Below are 19,694 nucleotides of genomic sequence, written 5' to 3'. Positions count from 1 at the left end.
GGAGAGATGCTTGACCCGGCAGGTGGAGATTGCAGTAAGCCAAGATTGTACCACTGCACTCCAGTCTGGGCTATAGAGTGAGACTTTGTCTCAAAAACAAAAACAAAAACAAAACAAAACAACCTCCCCTTTTCTTTATAAATTACCAAGTCTGGGGTATGTTTTTATTAGCAGTGTGAGAACACACTAATACAGACCACAAGGGTGGGGAATCCATTATTTTGGACCAAGTAATCTTACTTTTCTTCCAATGTTCAGTGGATAGACTGATGTCAAGCTTCAAACAGTGGATTATAATAAAGGTGGAAGAGCTAGAGGGTGGTGCTGAGGGTAAGAGACGTCACACTACGGCTGTGTGGGTCTGACGTCCCAGACTTTCTGCTATGAATGACACCTACCCAGGTTTGAGTGAGTACCTCCTATGTCTTAGACCCTGAATTAATCAGTGATCCCTGCCTGGAAACCAAAGGCAGAGATTCTGCATTAGAGTCCCTTAATCTTTTCTGAGCACTGACTGCCCCACTGAGAGTCCAGCAGAAGCTATGAATCTTCTCCCTACAGAAAAGCACTCATGTACATTCAAACAAAATTGGTCTGTTTCCGTTCTGCTTCTTAGTAAAAAAAAATTTACAAGACTTCCTATTTTGGTTTCTGCAGGCTCCACGTAAGTGTGGTGGGTGGAGAGAAAAGCTCAGTGGGTATTTTCCTGTAACTTTATTTGGTAAGTTCCCTTTTTAGCCCTGATCCCTTTCTCCCCAGGCTCTCAACTGTCTGCTGCATTCTTGGAAAGTTCTGGAAAGAAGCATGTGCTCCAGAGGTTGGTTTTGGTGTCTGGCTCTGGAACTGCTACTGCTGCATCTGTTAGTCCTCGCTACCAGCATTCAAGGTACTTTCCATCAACAGTCTGCCTGTGATTGTGCACTGAAGGCATGGTCTGCTGGGAAAGGGGAGGGAGATGGGATGTGGTTCAACCCTGGAGGTGGGATCTGGGGTCCGGAGAGCAGGTATTTTCATTCCGGTAGCAGGGCCATGGCATGGCTGGGAGCCTTCCTGAGCACTGAAGAATTGAGCTTTATCTCCTTTCCTAAGGGGATGTGACTAAAACAGGACTCTGGGGGGAAGGAGAAATAGGCCCCTCATATTTTGTCTCATGGCTGGTGGTCCGTGAAGTTATGGGAAAGTGTTTGTTTTTGCATTTTGAATAAGAAGAAGCTGCTACATTTTGTGTTCAGACATGCTGTACTCCCTTAGGCATTCTTTGAGAACACTGCATATGTGAGGCATTATGTTCTGAGCCAAGATAAATGATATTGTCATTGACCCAAATAAAAGACAGATCAAAATTGTAGGAAGAAAAGTTTGGAAAGGATTGCCATCTGTGGTCTCTGAATGAGGGTCTTAGAAGAGGCTGGAAGTATATCAGGATCAAAGGAATCTTAACACATCTGATTGCTAAGAGTTAAGGTCCATTCATCTGAGCGCAAACTTTCCTTTTCCCATTAGAGCTGCCTCACTCTCTTTCTTCATCCAGTTCCTGTCTTCTTTTGCCAGCTGAGAAACAGCAGTAAAACTTTTGACTTTCTTGCTATTCCCCCAAGTAAATACTCAGGTCTTTTTACTTTAAAGGGCATTAATGCTCACCACTGTGAGTAAAACTGTAAAAGTGAACAAACATGGGATAGTTACACTGTGGCATAAAATCATGATAGAGTGTAACTTTTAGGGAGATGAGATAGAATGTGTGGAAGATGGGCTCTCACATACTCTGCCTCTCAGGTTGGCAGTCTTTTGGTTCATGACCGTGTGGGTCCACAGCTGTATGGGTTCTGTGGGGCTGACTCAATGCTTAGGACACTGGTATGGCCTTGGGAGTGGGGGGCTGACATGAAGTATTCATCTAACTATTGGCAAACACAGGGTTGCCAATGAGAACTGGAATATTTCAGGACTTTCTCTGGGCATACTGAAAACGTCCTGGCAGTTCGTCATCCCTAGGCTTCATCTTGGTCATTGATTCTTCTTTGATTGAAACATGCAGACCCCACCTGATTATGTTTTCCTTTGAATGGATAATATTGGTTTTGATGAGGTTAGGTTATCTATTTCTATAACCTAGGTAAGTAAAATACAAATTAAGCATTTACTGTCTGTCAGACATTGTGTTAGGCATTTTGCATATGTTTTCATTTAACTTTCATAGAAAACGGTGAGGTGGCTATTATTATCTGCATTTTTCAGATGAGAATATTATCTTTCAGAGAGATTAAGAAATTCGTCTAAGGGCACACAGGTCTAATTTCCAAACCATTTTATTACAAGTATGCTTTTCCTAGTGGGGAATCTTGATGAAGGTCAATGTGTCTAAATCTCTTAATTTTACTGTTTGCCTTAAAAGAGATGTTTTCTCTTGCCTCTGGGCTTACGTCCATGCCTTCTTTCCACCTAGATTTTCCTCCCTCCCCTCTCTTCCTGCCTGTCTTTTAAGCTTCCGTTTTCATGTGACTTCTTCCTGGACTGTCTGCCTGTGACTGTGTTCTGAAGACATGGTCACGCGGGAACCTCCGGCTCCAGGTTATGGTTTGTGATCATCTGTTTCCGAAACTTTCTGAGGACAGAAACACGTGCAGTGTTGTGCTGCTGAACTTAGCACAGTGCCTGGGGTGTGGCACGTGCTCAATACATAACTGTTACACAAATGAATGAACAACTTCAAAAAACTTCCCTTTGGGCTCTACATCCATATATTCCCGGAAAGTGAAGTAGTTCTCCCCTCTGCAGTAAGGGACGCTTCTGTGGAAAAGTTTAAGAAGCACTCTTAGCTCTCTTCTTCCTTCTCTCCTCAGACTTGGGTTTCTCAGTTCTTTGGTTTCAAGGCAATGATTCAGGGCACACTCCACAACCAGGCAATTCCCTATCTGCCTAGAACACTTAACAGGATAGAGGAGAAATAGTATTGTACTAGGAATACTATTTCCTCAGTTCTATAATGGGTGTAATAATCTGTTCCTCATTTCTTCAAGGGGTTGCTATTAAGACCAAATCAAATAAAAAATCTGTGGGCCGGGCGCGGTGGCTCACACTTGTAATCCCAGCACTTTGGGAGGCTGAGGCGGGAGGATCACTGGATCAGGAGTTCAAGACCAGCCTGGTCAAGATGTTGAAACCCCATCTCTACTAAAAATACAAAAATTAGCTGGGTGCGGTGGCACATACCTGTAATCCCAGCTACACAGGAGGCTGAGGCAAGAGAATCGCTTGAACCTGGGAGGCAGAGGTTGCAGTGAGCCGAGATCGCGCCATTGCACTCCAGCCTGGATGACAGAGTGAGACTCCGTCTCAAAAAAAAAAAAAATTGCAATTGCTCTGAAATCATGACACGCACACAAGCTGATACAGATGAAAGTCTGGGAAGAGCATGTGTAAATTCCTAAGCTCAAAGCAGTTGCCTGAGGCCAAGACCTGAATTTCTATCTCTTAAACATCTTCTCTAGAATCTCCAGACACAAGTCTAAAAGTTGATTCATCATCCCTATTCCCGATATGTGTTGCTGTTTAACAAGCTGCCACAATACCCTGGCTTAAAGTAATAGCAATGATTTACTTTGCCCACAGATCTGGGGGAAGACTGTACCTTATGTCTTACTCAGGGCTTTTCATGTGCTTGCAATCAGATCATGGTGTGGCCTAGAGGCATGCAGGGCTCTTCACTCACAGGGCTACTGCCTGAACTGAGGGAGACTCAAAGAGCTGGGTGGCTGGCATCATCCAGCACAAGTCTTCCAGAGTTAGTGTCCCAAGCGAAACAGGCAAACGGTGCATAGTGTTTTCTAAGCTAGCTTTGCAGGTCACACTTGTGCTGTATTCCATTCATTGAGGCCATCACCAAGCCTACTCGAGTTCAAGGAAAAGGGGTACAAAGTCCATCATCTGATGAGAGGACTGTCAAACAATTTACAGACTTAAAAAAAAAAAACCTACCGTAGTCCTTCTTTTCCCCAAACTTACTGCTCCTCTCCTGTTCCCCACCTCTATAAATGGCATCTCCACTTGCCCAGTTGCTCAGGCCAGAATTCTAAGAGTCATCCTTGATTCTTTTCTTTCCCTTGCTTCTCATGGCCAATGATTAAGTCCAGTTAATTCTATTTTCAAAAATATCTCTCAAATATGTCCCATTCCGTGTACCCCCATGCTACCTATCAAGCCACCACTTTCTGTTATCACCAGTTTCCACAGTGATCTGCTATCCTAACTGCTCTATTTACTGCATTCTCTCTAGCTAACCTGTTCTCTACCCTGCTGTGAGTATACATTGTCCAAAATGCTTCTCTGTTTACTTCACTCTCCTGCTTAAAACTCTTGAGCAGCCACTGTGGGAGATGAGAAAGCAGAAGTTCTGAGTGTAAAGTTTACATTTTGTAATAAGCTTACTTCCTGCCCTCCTTAGTCTATGTTCTAACCAGTGAGCTACTTTCTATTCCATAAATAAATCTCGTTTTGGTGTCTCTGGGCATTTAATTCTTTTCCCCTCTTGTTGGAATATTCACTACCCCCAGTCCTAACCTTTCCCTGGCTTAATCCCACTCAGACTAATTACTCTTACAGAAGCCATTCTCAACCCCCAAATTCAAGTGATGTGCTCCCTTTTATATGTCCTCTAAGCGTTCCATATTTTCCTTTTCCTAACACTTATTGTCAATAGTGAAAGCATCTGATTAATTGTGTTGATTCACTGGACTGGAAGCTCAAGGGAAGGAGCTGCATCCATCTCTTGTATGCATACAGAGACTAGCAGATAGTAAGTGCTTACTGTGTAGTTATTAGATGAGTGACTACATGAGGAAGTTCACGTACACACATATGTGTGGAGAGACGGGCGAATGGAGGGAGGAAAGGAGCAAAGGAAAGAGGGAAGGAGTAAGTTTTGAGTCATTGTTTTAGACAAGCTGGGATCTCAGAGTAGCTCTTACTGGCCCTAATAAATTCTTTCTCCCATTTCCCACAGTGACTATTTCAAGCCTTCACCCTTATCCTCAAGGCCCCTTACCTCAGTCCTCTGCCCTCTAAGCAAAGCACGTGCCTCCTTCTTTGCAGAAGAAATGGAAACTGGAGACCATTAGGCAGGAGGCCCTTCAACTTCCTCCCCACTCTTCAAACTAGCAACTTCTCTCCATGGCCTCCTCCACCTTTCCTCCTCTTTTCCCTCCAGGGAGGAAGTATCTCTCCTCCCAGTCATCAGTGCTGCTCTGAACCCCACCAGCCCAGGCTCAGCAATCACCTCCCTTCTCTTCATGTCTCCCTCCGCTGGATCCTTTTATTGGCCTACCATAGCTTAGGTCTTTTTCCTTTTTAAATACCATTAAGAACAAAAACAAAATACTCTCTACCTTTTCGTGACCCTTTACATAATGCCCTACCATTTTTTTTTCCCATTCGAATGGGAATGTCTTAAGAGAAGAGTATTTTTATTGTTTCTCTTTCCTCACCTTTAAATGCGTTGCAGTGTTGCCTACTGAACACATTATACTTCCCATCTCAGAAAATAGTAGCCCACTCAGCTTCTCACCAAGACACAAACCTGGGGTCTTGGTAGCTATTGACAAATTACTTTCTAAAAAGGTTTGTATAGGCTTGCTAAATATTTAATCTTATGAGAGAGCTCTAGGTAACTCTTATCTCCACATCTTTAAAACTCATCTTCTTTTCTTCCTTAAGAATTTTACTAGAAACCATGTGCTTTGTTTTTATTATTTTTATTTTTCTCAATATACAAGAAAACCAAAGAAGCCAACTATGTGTCTTGGTTTTTCGGAGTAGCCAGAACTTACTCTTTAAAACCTTTCTCTTTCTTGGGGAGACTCTTTGGTATGGGATTATGACTTCCTTTGACCTGATTTTTCTCCCCTCACAATTCTGTTTTTCTAAAGACAACAAACATGGGTGAGCACAGGCAGAATCTGGTTCTTTTTCTTTTTTAAAAAGCAAAAATGAGTTTATTTAAAAAGTCAAGGAATAAAGAATGGCTACTTCATAGACAGAGCAATGACATGGGCTGCTGGTTGCTCATTTTTATGGTTATTTCTTGATTATATACTAAACAAGGGGTGGATTTATCATTTTTCCTGGGAAAGGCATGGACAATTCCCAGAGCTGAGGGTTCCTCCTCTTTTAAAATCATATATGGTAACTTCTGGATGTTGCCGTGGTATTTGTCAACTGTCATGGCGCTGGTGGGAGTGTCTTTTAGCATGCTAATGTATTATAATTAGTGTATAATGAGCAGTGAAGATGACCAGAGGTCACTTTTGTTGCCCTCTTGGTTTTGGGTGGGATTTGCCAGGCTTCTTTACTGCAAACTGCTTTATCAGCAAGGTCTTTATGACCTGTATCTTGTGCAGACCTCCTATCTCATCCTGTGACTTAGAATGACTTAACCTCGTGGGAATGCAGCCCAGCAGTTCTCAGCCTTATTTCATGCAGCTCCTGTTCAATATAGAGTTGCTCCGGTTCAAACGCCTCTGACATTTTCCCCCTCCCTTTTATGAAAGAACCCTTAATCTTACAGGTTGTAGAGGGACAAAAATCCAACTAAAGTAACTTCTTCAGGCTGAATGGGGGTGATGATATTCCCACCTAACTATTAGGGTCTCTTGTATTCAGGGCAGAGAACTCAAGTCAGAAAGCATCAGTATGGTGAAGACCATTCCTAACTCTGAGTTCTGGCAAAAGGTGATATTTGGAAGATTAATAGGTATTTAGGAAAACATTCAGTAAGCTTATCCTGCACTTCTATACATAGTACAGCAACAATATGCTTCACAAGAGTAGAGCAAAATAAATCAAATTATCCCAAGTAAACTAAATTAGAAGGCTTTCTGTGAACTGGACAATTGTTGAAAACAAGCTGATACAGGATTGTTAGCTGATTCTAAAATGTGCCTCGAATTAGAATATTGATCCAGATTTTTACGTTACCCATTCCTCTTGCTTCTTCTGAGCTGCAGCCAGGTATCACTGGTTGGTTCACAGGAATATGCAGGTTAGTCTAAATTGCAGAAAAAAATTCAAAAACAACTGATGAGACTAGAATGTAATGACAGGTATAACATACTTTTCAAAACATAGTTCTCTTTCTCTCCGGTCTCCCATTTTTACTAAAGACAGACCATGGTAAGACCGATTCGCTTTCTTTTCTTTTCTTTTTTATTGAGACGGAGTTTTGCTCTTGTTACCCAGGCTGGAGTGCAATGGCGCGATCTGGGCTCACCGCAACCTCTGCCTTCTGGGTTTAAGCAATTCTCCTGCCTCAGCCTCCCGAGTAGCTGGGACTACAGGCACGCACCACCATGCCCAGCTAATTTTTGTATTTTTAGTAGAGACGGGGTTTCACCTTGTTGACCAGGGTGGTCTCTATCTCTTGACCTCATGCCTCAGCCTCCCAAAGTGCTGGGATTACAGGCTTGAGCCACCGCGCCCGGCCCGATTTGCTTTCTTATACTTGACCCAATTATTTGTATTAACATGCAGCAAGAATAATTATTTTTTACATAGGCTTTTAAAAAATTGGCTTTGATGGAACTCTTTTCCACAAGGAATCTCAGATAAGGCTTTTTTTTAAAGCCAAGCTCAGCCACAGGTTTTAACCCTCAAATATCTATGAGTTGAGTAAATTCCTGTCCTCTTGAGGTCTCAAGATAACTTGGAGCTCCTGGGCCTGTTAGAAAATGAGATTCTTTACTTACCACAAGTCAGAAACCCTGCACAGGGACTGTGTAGACAAGGTATAAGGTAGTTTTCCCAAGGGGATTTTTATTAGCTATGTAAGTGAATTTTGATTCCTTAAAGGAAAGCACACCATTCTAGTCAAAGCCTTGGTAGAACAACCAGTTTTTCCAATTGCATCCTGTTGCAAAAGGAAACAGAGTCATATTAGACTTATGCAAATAACTGTATTGCCATAAGTTAAGAATACTCTGAAATAGTTTCCAAATTCTGGAGAAATCAGGTAGACCCTAACAGTGTTCCTTCATCCCAATCATCCAGACATATCACCAACTACTTCCTGTTAGAATTAAATCAAAACAGTGGTTTTTTAAAAGGTTGTTTTACCTACTTCCTAAAAGATGGAATTGTTAAGAAGGCAAATCAAGATTTTAGCAGCAGTTAATCACTTCTTTATTTCTCAATAAGAAGTCACAGTCAACCATCAGGACAGCTTTTTGAAATGGGTACACATAGATAGTTAAGGAGCGAGAGAGGAAACATACAATGCTGTATGCATACCTGTCATCAGCAGTCATGATATACTGAAATGGGCCGGGCATGGTGGTTCACTCCTGTAACGCCAGCACTTTGGGAAGTCAAGGCGGGTGGATCACCTAAGGTCAACAGTTTGAGACCGGCTTGACCAACACGGTGAAACCTTGTCTCTACTAAAAACAAAAAATTAGCCAGGTGTGATGGTGCATGCCTGTAATCCCAGCTACCTGGGAGGCTGAGGCAGGAGAATTACTTGAACCTGGGAGGCGGAGGTTGCAGTGAGCTGAGATTGTGCCACTGCACTCCAGCCTGGGCGAAATTCTATCTCAAAAATAAATAAATAAATAAATTATATATATATATATGTATGTATTTTTTTTTTCTTTTAAAATGATCTGTCTGGTGTTACTACCTGCCTCTGCCATCAGACAGTGGATTATGCTGTCTTCATTCTGGGGAGTCTGTCAAGGATGACCTAGCTTAGTACTACTCAACCAGGGTGAGCATGGGAGAATTTTGTCCCTCAAGGGACAATTGACAATATCCGGATACATTTTTGGCTGTCACAACTGAACAAGTGTTACTGGCACCTAGTGCGCAGATACCAGGGATGCTGGCAAACGTCTTACAATGCACAGAACAGCCCCTACATAAAAGAATTATGTGACCCAAAATGTCAATAACGTCAAGACTGAAAAACATTGTTCTAGACTGCCTACTATGATCGCTTCTATTAATTCATGTGGAAACAGGTAACAGAAGGAGAACAAGTCTGGAATATGTCTAGCGATTTTAAAATTCTGGAAAGAATGTCCTCCTAGGCTGTATGTTCCAAGAGGCTGGAGACTCTATCTGCCTTCCCGACGTCACAGTCTAGCACAGTGCCAGGCGTGTTGTGGTTGTGTGATGACTGTTGTTGGCTTGGACTGATTCTTTCAGAGGGATTATAGGACACGAGCTGGACCAACCAGAAGCACTGTAGAAATGAATGCCTAGGTGTTTCTGCATAGAAACCAGGACAGGGTAAGTGCTTAATAAATGTTTGTTGAATAGATAGATGAGTGGTTGGAAGTGTGAATGAACAGGAGCTTGAAACCTCCGGGGACACAGACATTTTTATTTTTAGTGGTTGAGAATGCTTTTGGAAATGACTGCTATCTGTAAAGTGAACAGCTAGTATAGATCATGCTGAAGAGTACAACTGAGTTTGTGTGTGGCAGCATGTGACACCAGAGTGATATAGGACATGTTTCCTCTTCTTCTACCTTGAGTGTTTTTTCCTCCTGCTCTTTTCAGCCTTTGTATACATATTCGAAGTTCCACCTCCACAGAAAGAGCCAGCAGACCCCCCTTCACCTTGTACCTTGTCCTTATCATCTTTCCTTTCTCCTTACCTTAACCAAACTAGATTTTTAAAAATAACCTGAGGCTCAGACAATTTGGAGTATTCTCGTGAAAAAGAAAAAGAAAAGAACAAAACTATAAATAAAAATAGGAACAAAAATAAAGTCAATTAGATAAAAAAGAAATCCCAAGGAATTAGTACAAGTTTAAAAAATACAAATACTACTTAGACCATGACGGAAGAAAAAATAGCCCCGTATTTTCAGTTAGTGAAATGCCTCACGCTTCTGTAGTACTTGGCCACTGAATAGCTCCAGCTGTTGTTCACTTCCAATCTGCTTTCTCCTCTACTTCCCACCTGCAGCCCAACTGCAACATGTCCACAGCCATTGCAAGTGAGTCAGTGCGGAGGGCAGCGGGAATGTTCCTGGATACTATTTCTTCACAGAAGTGAAGGAACTTCACACACAAGATTTTGCAACCCTCATACATATGAAGATATGCCCTCTATCTTCAAACTGGTAACTTCTCTCCATCGCCTCCCCCACTTTTCCTCCTCCTCTTTTTCCTTGGGGGGTGAAGTATCTCTCCTCCCAGCCATCAACTCTGCTCTGAGCCCCACCAGCACAGGCTCATCCATCACCTCTCTTCTCTTCATGTTTCCCTCCACTGGTTCCTTTCCTTGGCCTACCATAGCTTAGGCCTTTTCCCTCCTTAAATACCACTAAGAACAAAAACGAAATACTCTCTATCTTTTCATGAACCTTTACACAATGCCCTGGCATTTTGTTCCCCATTCAAGTGGGAATGTCTTAAGAGAAGAGTCTATTTTTACCGTTTCTCCTTCCTCACCTTCAGATTGCACTGCAATGTAAAAGAACGTCACACACAAGATTCCGCAACCCTCAGGAACTTCACACACGAGCTTTTGCAACCCTCATACATATATCCCACTAACCCCAACTAACCCCATTTCTACTTCCCCTTGGCCAGACTTCAAAATGCCCGTAACTGAGAGGTCACCCAACAAAAACAGCAATGTGATGAAGGGGATTTTAGCGTAGATGGAGGCAGTGGTCTAATCATTTGTGTTTAAAGATATGTTTTGCAAAACGGATCACATGAATACACTGCTAGGGCTCCTCCAGGGCCAACCAAAAAGCCCCGAAGCTTCAGTTTCATCCCTTTCCAGGAAATCTGCCTCTGATCCAAACTTTGTGAAATAATAATTTATACAGTCTCCACTTTCTTACCTTCTAATAACTTGCTTCTAAACACATTGTAAATGCGCACACAAGACATGAGCCATTTTTACAGGGTAACTTTTTTTTTTTTACAGGATGAAACATTATGAATAAAGCTAAAATGTGTTCTTCCACTCTCTCCAGTCCACTCCTCTCTCACTGTGTCTCTCAACACCCACTCCCCTTGCTGGCTCCACACTACCTACTTGCCGCTCCTTGTTTTTGTTGACATGTGGCAGGCACACCCCTGCCCCACGGCCTTTGCTCTGGCTCTTTTCTTCTATGTGGGTCCCTCTTACCCAAGATATCTGCTTGGCCACCTGTCTCCTCCAAGTCTTTGCTAGATGTGACCTACTTATCACCTTATAAATGAAGTTCACCCTTCTCCACCTACCAGCACTCGTGACTCCCCTTACCCTCTTTTAGGTTTTTTCCTTTGTTATGGCAATTATCACCTCCTTACATGCTAGACGGTGTGTTCCGTTAGTGTGTTTACTGCTTCCTGTCTTTTCACTCCCCTCTAATGTAAGCTCTGCTGAGGTGGGATCTTTGCTGCTTAGTTCAGTGATGTATCCGAAGCGTCTCAAATAGCGCCTGACAGATAGTTCTCAACAATAGCTTTTAATCATCCTTTGGCTTACCTTAGTGGTAAGGTAAATCTCCTCCAAAGAGATTTTTCTTAGTATTTTCTCCATGTCTATCCCTACCCTCGATAGGAATATATTCCCACAGCACACTGTGTTTATTGTCGGGACTCAGAAAACAGTGCCCCAAAATCATGGCCTCAGAAGCAGCCTCAGAAGTGAAAGTTGTTCTCTGACCTTCTCCTGCCCTTCTGCCTCTCAGTCCTGTCCTCTCCTAGGCTAGCCATAGACACTATAATCCCTCTTTTCCAAGGCAGGCCATATAAACCCAAACCTCTTTTCCCCAAAGCCAGTGGTAGAACTTAAATATACTACCCTAACTTTCCTTGAGCCTTTCTATGTAAAATAATAAAATGGCCACAAAGAAATTATCTGACCTATCTTGGAATGATTGTGACTCATGAGACCCCCATTCCAGAGACAGCCTGCCCCACACGCGGGAGGAAGGAAGGAACGCGGCACAGAAAGGCCAAGCAGGCCTTGCTGGGTTCCCCCCATCAGTCTATTAGCATTCGATCATATCCTTTTTGTCCAATCATATTTCCCCATGACTGTCCGTACTTTGTTGAACCTAAGCGTAAAAATGGATAATTTGCCCTGTGTCTTTGGCTCTTCTGAAGGCTCTGCGTACACCTTAGTTCATCTGGATGCCTTTTCTCCTTAATCTGCCTCTTGTCAGTGATTTCTGGCAAATCTTCAGAAGGTGAAGGGGAAGCTTTCCTTGGCTCCTACATTAACTGTATTACAGTTACCAAGATATTAGGATTATTTGTTTGTGTGTCTGTCCTCCCACATTGGTGTATTAAATCTTTGAAAATAGAATCATGTGCTTTTTATGTCTATGCCTCTAGGAACTAACAAAATGCTTATTGCACTATATTGAACAGACAGGAAACACAAGACCAGAGAGGAGATACGACTTGTCATCAGTTTATTTGAAAGTCTACTGGTATGAGAGTAAGGGAGAGAGCCAGGCCCAACCTCAGTTGGCCTGACTCAATTCTTTTATTTTCTGGAGGCAGCACTAGATGAATTACAAGCAACACCCCCTCCCCTCACGTCCACTTTTCAATCTCCAACTTTTCTTGAGTTCCTGAGCAGGTGACCTGGACCACCAGTGAAAACTATACTCGCTGATCCTAAGCAGAAATCGCTTCCTTCTCACCTGTTCCATCAGCCCAGGCTACACCCTGGGCCTCTCAGCAACACTGCCTTCTCTAGGACAGGTCTCACTCTGACTCTCATTGGCAGGTGATTCGGTAGAAGTTATAAACGCGGTCTCCGGCGGCAATGTGACTCTGAGCATCTCTGAGAGCCTACCTGAGAACCTCCAAGGAATAACCTGGTTTTATACTTACAACCTGAAGATTGCAGACTGGGATGTCAGAAGACTTAGGTACTATGAAAATAGATTTAAAGGCAGGGTCAGACTCGATGCTCAAAGTGGCGTACTGTACATGTCTAATGTCCAGAAAGAGGATGCCAACATCTACATCTTCAGGGTGTTGAAGGAGACCATGTTTGAGCAAGAATGGACCGTCAGGCTGCAGGTGTTCGGTGAGTCAGGGGAACCAGAGAGCAAATCCCCACTCCAGGGGCCCCAGACGGACTACTGTGGGGCTTCCTGGGAGGCATGGGCCACTCGGGGAGGAGGAGAGAAAAACCTCAGGACAGGTTTGGTTCATTTTTCCTGGATCCAGTTCTATTTGAGAGTGAGTGTAGGTCAGTAGATCTCCAAATTAACAATCTTGGGACACTTAACACCTCTTCTGAAGTTAGTGAGTCTAATATTTGAGGAGAAGGAAAACTAGAGATTTTTTTCTATGTCTTCATTCTGCCCTGTGATCAGCCTAAATTGGCTCAGCTCATCTTAATTATATCTCTAAACTTAGGCTTCATTGGACTTAACAAAAAAAAAAAAAGAGAGAGAATGTATTATTATAAAGGATGGGACAGAGGTTACTAGGAGAATTTTTCACCTTTCATAATGAGCGGGACAAAAAAACTTCCACTCACAGCTCCAGTCTAACCAGTATATATGGAATAAGGACTAGGGCATTATGCTTGGAGTCAGACAGACTTGGGTTCAAAACTCTGGTCAGTTGCTCACTGGCTGTGCAACCTTGGAAAAAGATCTTCACATCTCTGTGCCCATATTAGGTAAGATTCTTTTGATAGCAAGTAACAGAGACTAATTCAATGTACCTTTACCAAAAAAAGGAGAATTTAGTTTAAGGAACTGGGCCTCTTTACAGCAATTCCAGGAGTTTAAAAGAGCCAGGAAGGGCTGAAGGGGAAGAAGATTAAAAACCAGGATCAGGCTGGAGCCCCTAGCCTCAGGAATCTCTGGAATGTGCCTATGGATTTGGATTCCTGCCATTTTATACTTGTTAGCTTTCAAAGCTTAGACTTTTGCTCCACTGAGTTGCAATTCTCAGGGCAATTTAAAGAGAGAGAAACTGACAGTCCCAACTTAGTTCAGGTGTGTGTACCTGATCTAAACATTTATGGTGAAAGGGTCAGCTTATATGGCAGAAACATGGATCTCGGGAGGTCTCCAGGGGTTGGGGTATGCCATTCTTGTGGAAGGGTAGGAGGCTAAATATCTAAGAGTGGAGTTCCCTTGGGAGTCTTGGGTTCTTCATCATGTTATGAGGCTAATTCTACCTACCTTTTAGGATGTTATAGGAATCAAAGTAGGTAAGACAAATGAAAACATTTAAAAAAATGTTAAAGATGCAAATGAAGAGTGTTGTATATATTCAGGTTCCACCAGCCAGATAGTCCCTGATCTAAGCAGTCAGATTCTGCTTCTCACTCTTCTTCCACGTCATATAGCCTGAAAATTCAGAAAGTCCTGGGAACAGAAAAGATTCAAGGTCTCTTACAGTGGTGTTAACAAGCTCTCCAAGATAAATTATTTTTTTTAAAAAAAGCCCTAAAGTTGGTATCATTTACCAACTTGTAATTTCTGTGGTTTAAATACTACTACCACAGTTGATTTCAGTAAACTAATGGTTTCACAAAAAGCTTGCAAAATTTCTGAATACTTAAAAACCCACAAACTGGCTTGAGCTTCCTGCCTGAGGGAAAGCACATTCTGCCTGAGGATAAGATTTTCAGGATGTGATTGGCAGAAAAATAGTCCTCAAATGCTTGGTTCAGCCCAAGCATTTGACAGCTCAGAGTGAGCACCTCAGAGTTGGACAACCCCAGCCGGTCGATTAATTTCATCAGTAGAGTGTCCAGTGCTGTGCTGATCACCGTGGGATATGCAGAAGGAGTGTAAGATAAGAGGCCAGAATACAGGAAATGGGGAAAATCAGGATAAGAATTGCTCAATTAAAGCCTGTAGGGGAAGTCCAGTTCACTTGTAACTCCTCTGTAGTCTGAACAATCTCTTAGCAATCTGAGATCGGCTTCACAGAGGAGATAAAACTAGAGTTGCAGGATCCAGACAGGTAGAGCTTCTAGAGCCCCGCATGCCGTCGAGAGGCAAGCTCCTATCTGGTGAATTCTCTGCCATCTTTTAACCTTCTGGAATTTGAGCTGCATTGATTCTACAGATGTTTTGCAGAATGAAAAGATCTCAGAGGATTGCAGGTAAACCAGCTTTAGCCAAGGAAGGACCAGATACTGGGACTATCTCCCACTCTCTCTGGCAGCAGGACAACAGTAATAATGGTAAAGTGACCTCTAGAATGTCTGCTGCAATACTTACACTCTGCAAAAAGCAATTCTCCATGACAGGTGACATTTTATCTTACTAACATTGTGCCCAGGCTGGTCTCTAACTCCTGGCTGCATACAATCTTCCTGCCTCAGCCTCCCAAAGTGATGGGATTATAGGTGTGAGCACTGCACCCGGCCATGTTTTATCCTTTCTTTTTTTTTTTTTTGAGACGGAGTCTTGCTCTGTCGCCAGGCTGGAGTGCAGTGGCGCAGTCTCAGCTCACTGCAACCGCCTCCACCTCCTGGGTTCAAGCGATTCTTCCGCCTCACCCTCCCGAGTAGCTGGGACCACAGGTGCATGCCACCATGCCCGGCTAATTTTTGTGTTTGTAGTAGAGATGGGGTTTCACCATGTTGGCCAGGATGGTCTCGATCTCTTGACCTCATGATTTGCCCACCTTGGCCTCCCAAAGTGCTGGGATTGCAGGTGTGAGACACTGCGCCCGGCCCTGTTTTATCCTTTCTATCTCATATCTACTTCATTCATTCATCCTTTCATGAAATATTTGTAGAATACCTGCCATGTGGCAGGCATTGTGCTAGACACAGAGATCCCAAAGTCAGCAGACCAACCCATTTATCACCATTGATGTGGCTGGAAGTTACATGAAGTTCTTCTCTGTAGCTCTGCCAGAGTCCAGAAGGCTGGCACCTGCACTGGATGGTTGCGCAAAGGGCTTTGCCATGTGCAGGCAGGTACGGCTTACCTAGAACTCTTGATGAATGTGAGCCCGAGAATTCTTGAGAGGCAGACCAGCCAAGGTGCCCACTGTGAAGCATTGCTAGAGAAGGGGCCCTGAGCATCTCAGACAATTGGTACACTGCATCTGACCCCAGCAGGTCTCTGGGCTGTTCTTTCAGGTTCACACATGATCATAACCCCATTTTGTTCCCAGAGCATGTAACTGACTCTGGCGCCCCCTCTGGGACCCAGCTTAATTTCATTGCCTAGGAGATGCTCTTGCAGTCTGTGAGGCCTCAGGAGGTCAAGGCTGCTCACTGGCTCCCTCTGTAGGACTTCTTCCTCAAGACTCTGCCTCCTGGGACAGTCAGGCCCCTTCCCTGGCTCCCTTTGCTCTTTGTTGGCTAAACTCTCACAGCATGAATGCCTCCTTGTCTCATTTTATAACATCCTCCTCACTTTCAGACCCTGTACCCAAGCCTGACATCAAAATTGAGAAGACAGCAAAAGTAGAGGATGACTGTTATCTGAAACTGTCATGTGTGATACCTGACGAGTCTGTAAACTACACCTGGTACGGGGACAAAGGGCCCTTCCCAAAGGAGTTCCAGAGCGGTGTGCTGGAAACCACCCTTAAGTCACAGGATTACTCCAGGTGTTACACTTGCCAAGTCAGCAATCCCGTGAGCAGCGAGAATGACACAGTCTGCTTCAGTCCACCGTGTACCCTGGGTAAGAAGGATCCCTGGGGAGCTGAGCAGCACACAGGGTAACTGGTAATGAAGAAGGGCTGGGGGTCCTGCTCAGCCTCCTTGCACGGTGTGGTGGTGTCTGGGAAAGCTGGGAGACATGGGTTCTGCTGCCAGCTCTACCACCACCTCCCATTCGGCTCGCCTCACCTTCGTGGGGCTCAGTGTCCTCACCAGTAAAGGGTGTTTGGCAGAGACCCCTGATGTTTCTCTTCTCCCTCCTGCTCTAACAAAGCATAGTCCTAACATCTGAGGCCAGGGTCATCCTAGAGCAGTCTGAAACATCAGGGTGAGCAGGGAGAAGGAAGGGCAAGTGGGAGAGCAGCTGTCTAGACAGACGAAGTTAGCCAAGGAAAGAGGGACGGAGGAGATGGGGATGAGAGAGGCCATGGAGCAGGCGTGAGAGCCTGAGCCTCAGGCGAAGCTTCTCCTCCCCAGGCTGATGTACCTAGGTGAAGTTAGGAAGCCAAATTCCCGTCTCCTGGGAGGATCCACTCACTGGAGTATCACACCTGGCTCTAGATCAGGCCTAAACTGGTGCTAGCGTGGGACAGCTCAGGCCATGGGTTTTAGAGTCAGTCACACTTGGGGTCACTTCTAGGATTGTCACTAGCTAAACAAGTTACGTAGTTTCCCCAAGTCATGCTCCTCCTAAATAAAGGGCAGAATAACAGTTCTTATCTGGTGCTAAGGATTCAATGAGACAAGACACATAACCTGCCTGTCACAGTGCCTGACAGGTCCTTAGTAAGCGGGAGCTAAATGAAACACAGTCTCCTAGAGTTTTGGGGACCCCTTAATAAACCTGGATCAATATCTCCAGCACTCTGGGCCCCCTACCTCCACAATCCTGAAGTCAGATCCCTGAGCCCTGGTGTACATATTCTTCTAGAATAACTCAGACCTGAGGTGCTCACATTCACCTGTGACCCTGTCATCAGGGATCCTGGCCTCTGAGAATGTTGATCCTTTGTGATCTTCCTGGGCTTGGTCTACCCTCCTCATCTGCACTGATTCCTTTACCTCTACTCCCACGTGTGGACTACGGAGCCTGCGTGCTCTTCCTTATTCTTCCTGACTAATTGGCCCTGTCTCTACCAGCCTCTCCTGACATGGCCTGCTCTCCGGCCACCACAGACCCACTCTGACCACAATTTGGCTGGTGGTTTCAACACCACCCTCATATCAATATCACATCTTGAGATCCAGAAAAGGAAGAAGCACATTCCCTGTCCTCTATAAAATGGGTGTGAATGTTCATCCGAAGAGAAGATAAAAGCAGTAACACATACATTTTTTTTGAAAGGGTAAACCCATCTGTCACTTTTTAGTGACCCAAATTATTCTAGAAAGCACCTTCAGCCTCCCTTCCCTATCGTATCACCCATTCCTTTTGTGTTTTGATTTTCTCCAGCTCGGCCCTGCCCCACCCCAGCATCTAAGCTTTCCTTCCATCCTCTTTCTTTCTCTTTCCTTTTCTGTCTTCCTTTCCCTTCCCTTCTTTTTTCTAGTTGGTGCAGATACTTAGTGGGGTGGAGAAATAAGAAAAGGAAATGGTCCTTTTCTCTCTAACGTCAGCTGTGCATTGTATCATGCAGTCATCTGTCTACACCCGAAAACCTACCCTATCTCAATGTCTAGAGTATGGCGGTGATGCTTTCCCAGGCCACAGATATGTCAAGGTAACCTTTGAGCACAGGACCCAGCTAAGCCAGTGCTATTTAAGAAATTTCTGCACTTTTTATACTTTATGTTTGAGAAGATTGAGGAAGAAGATGTCCCAGGCAAATGGGATTGGATTCAGGGAAGAAATTCATTCCCTTGCTCTGTGAGCTCCCACACCAGTGTCCAGTACCCCTGACCCTTCTCAACACGTCAGTTAAGATGCCTAAGAATAGGGGTTTCTTGTTCTTTCAGTCCGGTCCTTTGCTGTGGAATGGATTGCAAGTTGGCTAGTGATCACCGTGCCCACCATTCTTGGCTTGTTATTTACCTGAGATGAGCTCTTTTACCTCAAGTGAAACTCCGAGGCCAGAGGATCTTGCCTGCCAGTAACCATGCTCCTCACCGGGACCGAAGCTGTAAAGGATGAGCCGTGTGCTGCTGAATTATATCTGAGAATTTTCAGGTTAATGTTTAAAAACTGACTATTAATTAGTTTTATATCGTCTTTTAGTTTTCTAGTACACATATAGAGATACACATGCATTTTTCCCACCAAAAATTGTAACAACACTATGTGAATGTTTTGTTTTTTAAAAATAAATACTGGATATGATTGTTAACTAACTGGATTCCTGAAGTTGTCCCAAATCTGTCAGACAGTGCCTGCTCCATCAGCTGGGAGAAACGAATCTGAGGACACGGGGGAGAGCCTGGGGCCACAGGCTCCTGTGTGTCAGCTCAGCCGAGAAGCCAATTTGTGCTACCTCTGATCCTTATTCCAAAATCCATGCCAAGCCTCCCGGGGTTCCAGCTCCCCTGTCAAGCCTTCACCTCCTTTCCAGTGGTTTGCCTTGCTCTGGCCTCTCTGAGGACCACTCTCCTTAAGTCTCCTGTGAACATGGGTTCAGGCTTGCGTCCTCAGAAGGATGGATGCAGCTGTATCTCCTAAGAAGCTTTGGATGACATGCAAATTCGTGAAGCGTTCCATATATATTTTTTTAATTTTTTAAATAAAAGAAAAAATTAAAAAAAAAAAAAAAAAGAAGAAGCCCTCCCGCCCCACACGCCTTGCGCAGGGAGCTCAGTTCTTGCTCCTCTTTTCCTTTGTCGCTGTGTAGGCAACTCCTCAACTCCTAGTTGTGTCATGGGATCCAATAAAACCATCAGACTGACACAGTGGTCTCACCAGAGTCATCTACTATATGCAGATAGGATCCCCTAGGTTCACCACTGACATAACACCTGGGGTTTCTGCTTAATGTCCCCGCCACTAAGTCTCCTCATGTGCCTGGAGCTGAGAGGGTCGCCACAGCATGCACTACCCTTCAGAAAACCACCCACCACAGACTGCTTTCAGACCAGTCTCTTTCACTCCCCT

The 19,694-nt window shown here is 44.1% G+C and overlaps 1 protein-coding gene across 1 annotated transcript; it reads left to right on the top strand.

The window, feature by feature from the left end:
- Positions 1 to 776: 776 nt before the first annotated feature.
- CD48 (CD48 molecule) lies at positions 777 to 18,940 on the top strand. Its single transcript, XM_017966404.4, has 4 exons — positions 777 to 886; positions 12,740 to 13,045; positions 16,368 to 16,634; positions 18,569 to 18,940. The coding sequence occupies exons 1-4, from the start codon at positions 805 to 807 to the stop codon at positions 18,646 to 18,648; spliced, it is 735 nt and encodes a 244-aa protein (XP_017821893.1). The 5' UTR covers positions 777 to 804; the 3' UTR covers positions 18,649 to 18,940.
- The last annotated feature ends 754 nt before the right edge of the window (positions 18,941 to 19,694 follow it).

The sequence above is a fragment of the Callithrix jacchus genome, chromosome 18 (assembly GCF_049354715.1).
Source record: "Callithrix jacchus isolate 240 chromosome 18, calJac240_pri, whole genome shotgun sequence".
Taxonomy (NCBI): Eukaryota; Metazoa; Chordata; class Mammalia; order Primates; family Cebidae; genus Callithrix; species Callithrix jacchus.
Note: the sequence above shows the minus strand (reverse complement) of the source record. Positions and strands in the feature narration are given on the sequence as shown.